General features: G+C 36.3%; 1 protein-coding gene across 7 annotated transcripts in view; it reads left to right on the forward strand.

The window, feature by feature from the left end:
• LOC131069480 (uncharacterized) overlaps nucleotides 1-6,447 on the forward strand; it is a 28,939-nt gene extending 22,492 nt beyond the window's left edge. For 2 of the 7 annotated variants that reach the window (XM_058004924.2, XM_058004954.2), the window contains 6 exons: nucleotides 4,336-4,546; nucleotides 4,660-4,710; nucleotides 4,844-5,383; nucleotides 5,647-5,826; nucleotides 5,929-6,111; nucleotides 6,211-6,447. In XM_058004924.2, the coding sequence (XP_057860907.2) occupies nucleotides 4,336-4,546; nucleotides 4,660-4,710; nucleotides 4,844-5,383; nucleotides 5,647-5,826; nucleotides 5,929-6,111 (1,165 nt within the window). In that variant the 3' untranslated portion in view covers nucleotides 6,211-6,447. Of the gene's footprint in view, nucleotides 1-4,335; nucleotides 4,547-4,659; nucleotides 4,711-4,843; nucleotides 5,384-5,646; nucleotides 5,827-5,928; nucleotides 6,112-6,191 lie in introns of all 7 variants that reach the window. The other 5 variants (XM_058004948.2, XM_058004933.2, XM_058004942.2 and 2 more) reach the window with 5 other exon arrangements.
• Nucleotides 6,448-6,874: the final 427 nt, after the last annotated feature.

Genomic DNA, 6,874 nt, shown 5'->3' on the forward strand with positions numbered 1-6,874 from the left:
ATGAAGTTACAAGTCTTTTACAACAACCTCTTGGCAACAATCTTTACCTTCTCTCTCTACTCTACTCTAATTGCTATTCTAATCACCTTCTAACTACTTTCTATCTTCTAACTGCTTCAACTATTTACATACTATCTCTCATTGCCTTTACAAAATGAAGAGTCGGGGTTTATATAGTGCCCTCAATACAATTCGATGGCTAAGATCAATTCGAGATCAATGGCCAAGATTTTACAATGAAAACCCTAATTAGGGTTTGTTACAATCATTACATAACATTTAATGCTTGACCAATGAAATAATTGTATTGCTTGGACACATGTCCTCTCTGAAAAATTCCACCAATGAATAGCCGGGGTAGGTACATCGAAGTTTGTGCCACCTTCCATGAGTTAGGTACATTGAATCTGGAAATGCTGAGGTGGACCACACTGACTGGAGAAGTGATGACTAGGATGCGACCTTGTCTGACACTTGTAACTTGTAAATATTCAACTTGGTGTTGTTGAGAAGCTAGCTTTAATTAATTCATTTGGAACTATTTGCTTCTTCAACGAACCCTTGTTCTGACTTCTTGTGTCCTTGATTTGCAGGATGATGATGTACCTCGCCTTGGAATGCTGGATTTGGAAGAGGTCGCCCTTGATGACGTTAGTCCAAAGAAGATCGTCCTTGTCGATGCTAGGCTGGATCGAAGAAGGTCGTCCTTGTCCTTGCTTGATCGTCCTTGATCTAGCTTGATTTTCCTTGAGGAGAGTCTTCCGACTCGTAGATCTTTCGAGCTTGGAGTCGCCATCTTGATACCTACACAACATTTCAAAATTAGTAATATATCTTGAAATCTAAAAATTAAACTTTAAAAGGAATATTCAAGATTTTAATTAGGAAACTTCATGATAAATCTTGAGTTATCATTTCCTAATTAACCATGTAATACTTAGATTTTTCCCAAAAATGCTTAAAAAAATCAAACCTTGAATAAGGGTGTCAAGATGATTTCGCCATACCTCCTCTTGAGTTTTAAACTCTAAGAAATGATGTAAAAATAGATGAATTTTGCTAGGCAAAGTGTAGATCAAAGCTCTCCCTTGGATAAAATGCACCTCCTTTAGCTTGGAAAAGAACTCCAGCTTCCTCTTCAAAAATCTGGAAATTCGCCTTCAAATGTCTTCAAAAATCTGGAAATTATCCTCCAAACTAGCAAGAAATACGCCTCTCCAATAGCCTTCAAGATGAATTTCGCCCTCCACTAGCTTCTCCACACTTAGTAGAAATTCGCTCCACTCCTCTGGATTTCGCTCCTCAAATTGCTCTCCAATTTCGCACTTGAAAGGATGATTGAATGATTTGAATTGTGAAACAACACCTCCAATATATAGAGCGCTCACCTTCTACATCTCTCCATAGGCCGACTTGGTGGAAAAAATAAACAAAGATTAATAAAAGGAGAAGGCCGACTTCATTAAGCAATAAAAAATGATACCTCAAGCGCTCTTCTTTTAAATTTTAAATTAATAATAATTAATTTTGAAATGCCTCAATTAATAATAAAACAAAAACGATTTTCCAAGGCCCAAAATTAATTATTAAATGCTATGCGATTTTCATTAAATGCCAATTTAATTAGAATTTTAAAAAATATTTCGAAATTTTTTGGCGAACTTGGCATCTTGTGCGATTTGCTAAAATAAGGCAAAAAAAATAATGAATTTTGATAACTTCGCTCTGGTCCCTTGGAGAGGGACAGGAGCGCTCCTGTATTTTTGTCCTCCATCCTTCATTTTTTTACGTTTGAAACTTCATCCTTGACGTTCAAAATGGCATTTTATCTGGAACTTTAAGTTCAATTCATGTGATCTTTGGAAGGGGCGTACCTTAGAACATTTTTGCCCTGGTCCCTTGGAGAGGGACAGGAGCGCCTAGGCAATTTTGAGCTCACTTACGTTTTGCTATCTTTTCGAAATTATCTTCAATGGATTGATCACGCCTTCCTTCATTCATGTCAAACTTGAAACGCGCTTTACCTTGGCCAGAAACTTGTCTTGAGGGAAAATCGCTCTAGTCCCTTGGAGAGGGACAGGAGCTTCTTTTGAAAATCGCTCTGGTCCCTTGGAGAGGGACAGGAGCGCTTTTGTTACTTAGGTTGATTTTCTCTTTCGTAAGCCACTCAAGTTATATTCAATGAATAAAACATACTTCTCTTGACCTCCTCAAATCGCAAAATCACTTAAATTTTGAAAGGATAATGCAAATTTGGAATTCAAGCTCGGGTCCTTCAGTGAGGGATAGGAGCGATTTTTGTCCTCAAGGCCAAATCACTACAATTTTCATCTCAAATTTCCTTTGCTAGGGAAGATTTCACCTTACTTCATGCTATGAATAAAAGTTAATGTCCAAAAAAGGTCTAAAATTGTGCATATAAAGAAAAGCGCTCTGGTCCTTCAGTGAGGGGCAGGAGCGAATTTGACCTTCTAGGCAAAAAAACTTCATCATTTCATTGTCAAGTCTGGATGCTCTATCATGCTCATTTCGTCCTTCATTGTGTCTTTGATGTTTCAATTTGACCAAACAAGGTCAGGAATGACTCAAATAAGCCTTTTCGCCCTGGACCCTTGGTGAGGGACAGGAGTGCTTCGCCTTGGTCCCTTGGAGAGGGACAGGAGCGAAATTCGCTCTGGATCCTCAGTGAAGGACAAGAGCGAAATTTGACTTTTTCTTATACTTTAAGTTATATTCCATATATACTTTCAGGATGTTTGAGAGTGGTTTCAGACCTCCAGGAGTTATATAGCAAAATCTAGTTTTTGGAGGTTTTTCAGTTTCCAGACTTAGTCAAATTTCAGGATCAGGACATTCAGACTTAGCCAAATTTCAGGATCAGGACTTTCAGACTTAGCCAAACTTTCAGGATCAGGACTTCACTCCAGCAGGACCTGCTATCCTATTGATCTCCCCAACAGCACTCAAAATGCAAAGGCTAACTAACAAAACCCTAAAAGACCAAAAACAAACCCTAAAAAGCAAAAAAGCAAGGGTCCCCATTTGCAATGGGGCGATGTGTGAAAACGTCACAACAGAATACCGCTGTGGCTTTCGAAGGAGATGTCTGGGGCCTGAAGAATTTGCTCAAAAACCCAATGGTATGCTATTTGCTTTGGTGGCGCAGTCGGGGATTCGAGAGGTGATGGGGATCACCCACATGCTTTCCAAAGAAGCCCTAGCCTCCCTCTTCTCTGCCCTAGCAGCTTTTTTGTCCAATACCAATTGCCACGGGTGGTTATGTGAAGGTGCTTCCCTGCCGGATGGAGGCTTGCCAACCATGTCGCCGAGATGTCGATGTGCAGAGCTCCTCATCATTCACTTAGAACCCATATCCATAATTTTATTGTTAATTCATTCTATCCATAATTCCAGCTTATAAGTTTCTCATTTGTGTACTGTGAGAGCTCTGAATCTGGTCTTTGAATATACTTACAAAGGATATACTTTGCAATCTGACGAAATGCTAGTCTTTACTCTCATACTTTAATGCTTTTTTTTTTTTCAGTTGAGTCCAATCTACCTTGCATCCCCTTCTGTGGGTGTGAGTATCAGCCTTTATATTTTCAAACACGGAGAAGAACTTTTGCAGCTTCTGAAGCTTTTTGTCACTTGGTGAATTATTGAAGCTTGGTTTAGCTAGATAATTTAATGTGAGTCTTGCCTGAGCTTTCAACCTTGGCTTTTTCAGTGGGATTAGGTGATGAAAGTTCCATGGACCACAAGGAAAGAAGGAATCTTGTTAATAAATCTTTAAATCTACGAAAAGTAACCATGTGGAAAATTGAAGAGATTTCCCACAATATGAAACAATGTAATCTATAGGAGCCAGGTTTAACAGCCAAAATATGGTTAAATCAGAGAAATACTCGAAATATTGAGAAGTGATGCTTTTTGAGATGTCATTCTTTTCTGTTTGTGTACCTACCTTGTTCAACTTGTTTGCTTTGTGTGTTTGTCTTGAATGAATATTCTCAGAGAGAAGGGTGCTTGCTTACATTTCTGAATAGAAACATTGATGCTATCTGATTTAAATTAGCTAACTCACGTTTCTGTAGACAAAACATTTATGGCCTCTGATTTAAGTTAGCTGACTGTAAGAAGCAGACTTTGTGCAAACGAAATGTAAACCTGTTTTCATTAATGCGTGTTGTAATATTTATACGAATTTTTAAATTTGCTTGCCTATTTGTGAACTCCATTTAAGTGAGATTCAGGTGGTTTGTCATGTTAATAAGATGCTTTTCACTTTGTTTTATGGGGGATTAAAATTTAAGAACTTTGGATAAAATGCAGTGGTCGAGAGGTAGGGCCTTTATTGTGGGAACCTCCTGCACGTGCAGAAGTGACTAGACAAAAAAGAAGGCCTTTGTCTGATGACGAGGCATTTGTAACATCTGATTCTTCAATACCAATTCTCTACAGGGAATCTCCTTTAAAAATGCAGGAAATCTGCTTTAAGAGTCCCAAAATTGCGGCAAGATCATCATATAATAATAATGAAGAGGTATATTTTCTTCTTACTATGTTTTGAAGGGAATGTGCTATTAACAATACTAGTATATGATTGAAGGCCAAAGCTCTGCAATTTTAATTTTGTTCTGGGGTGTAATAACACAGGATGATAGGTCTATCTCAAGGAGGAGAGATAACCAAGTTCACAATAAACAGGTAAATACTCGACTTGATGCACATGAGAAACCTTTGCTATGTGATTCTTGGAGGGACCACAAAGCTCGGTCTCTGTTCTGTTCCATTTGTCACTGAACTGACAGTTTTATTTGGTGGTTGCTTCTGTAACTAGCCTTTACAGGATTTGATCAACAAATCATATAGTCAGAAGGCTCAAATTGAAGACAGGAATTGTTCATCTTCAAAGCAAAATATGGAGAAACAAAGAAGAAAAACTCGCCGTCTAGTGAAAAAATCAGACTATGGTAGTATTTTGAATTATGTCACACCTTTTGAGGATGACACAGGAGAACCAATTGGTACTTGTAATGTTGGTGAGGATAAGGAAAAGAGTGATTTCAAGAACTCGGGGATTGTACCTGAACCAAGTCATAAGTTTTGTCCTCCAGAAGTTGGTATTGAAGTTGTCTACTGTACATCTACAGGAAGTAGAAAAAATTCAATTGAAGGGAAGACTTGTGAATCTACAGTTGACATGGATATAGATATAGAAGATGTTGGGAAACCTTTGTCTCCAACACCATCAGATCATAGCATTTCTAATGAGGTAGCATGTCCAATCTGTTTGACAGAAGCCAGTGAATCGAGGGGGATTCTACCATGTGGCCATCATTTCTGCTTAGAATGCATTATGAAATGGTCTAAAATACTGGTAAATCATATTACTGAAATCATATTACTGTTCATTCTATGTTTTAAGCCATACTCTCATTGTCATGACTATATTTTTTAGGCTGCCTTTATATTTAATGGTTGCTTAGTTAAATTTAGATCCACAACCCCTTTGATTTTTGCTTGTGGGACGTGTTCTAATACTTAATAATTTAGTTCAGTTAAATAAAATTTTTCGTACAAAAACAGAATATTCAGTAAACAGTAATTTCAAGGCTCATTTTATGTCTTGGTTGTTTACAGGTCTCCCAGAAAAAGAAACCACCTTGCCCCGTATGTAAGGAAATCTTTGGATTTATTTTTAAGAATCACGCTGATTGTCATGATCAAAAAATCTATTCTCAGACTCTCCCAGAGTTTACCAATAATAATATATATATAGTTGGTGAGAATGCTCTGGAAGATAATCTGCAACTCCCAGGGGTAAATTTTCTCCTTAGTTTTTTAGTCAAATGCTGCTAAACAATTAATCTTTTCAATGAAATGGTAAGAATTAACCACAGATTTGTTGTTTGCATTTAACAGAATTTACATTGCAATATATGTGGAAGTGGAGATACAGAGGAACTTCTTCTGAAATGCCATCGTTGTGGAAGGAGAGCTGCACATACATTTTGTTTGGATCCGCCTTTGCCTCCTGTTTCTGATGTGCCATGGACATGTGCTCCTTGTATTTCAGGAAGAAGGCTGGTTTATGAATTTCCTTAGGTATAGCTAATGCGAGAAATAATTTTATTTAAATGAATAGTAATATATGATATATAATACTACGTAGATTTTAAAATCAGTCTTCTTGATTCTATGTAGGATATTATCTATAAAAGGCTTATAAGCCCTAGCTATATGTCAATGAAGCAGGTTTTAATGGCGTAAGTTCACAAGCTTGAAGGGAATTGTAAGCGGAAGGTCTTTGTAACACAAATCGATATGCCTCGGCGTGCATGATGTATGAACATAGTCAAATAAATCTTATTCATTTCAAGACAAGTATTTGTAATTTTATATTTTCAGAACATAGTCAAATAAATCTTATTTTGAGAGTTATTTGAAAATTTACAACGAAAATACTTTCAAAATCTAGTAGTTTTAATAAAAACATTTTAAGCAAATTTAGTAGATATGCAGTTAGTTCAATTGATGAGTAACATAGATTATTAAGATTATTGAATATTTGTTAGTAAAATTATTTCAATGTAAGGAAAGGTTAAAAGAAGATAAAAAAAAAAATGTACTTAATTTGAGTGGTGAATAATATTGAAAATAATTAAATATTTAATAAAAATTAAATTTTCGTTATTGTTACTTTTGCTTACAATTAATTTGTACAATTAAATACAATAGATTTGCATTTGTTTATAATTGATTTGTAATTACTTACAATTAATTTGTATCATAAAATTTTGTAAACGAGGATGGATATACAATACCATGGCTTATCAATTATGGATTTGAGATGAATTGAAGTGATGCA

The sequence above is a fragment of the Cryptomeria japonica genome, chromosome 6 (genome assembly GCF_030272615.1).
Source record: "Cryptomeria japonica chromosome 6, Sugi_1.0, whole genome shotgun sequence".
Classification (NCBI taxonomy): Eukaryota; Viridiplantae; Streptophyta; class Pinopsida; order Cupressales; family Cupressaceae; genus Cryptomeria; species Cryptomeria japonica.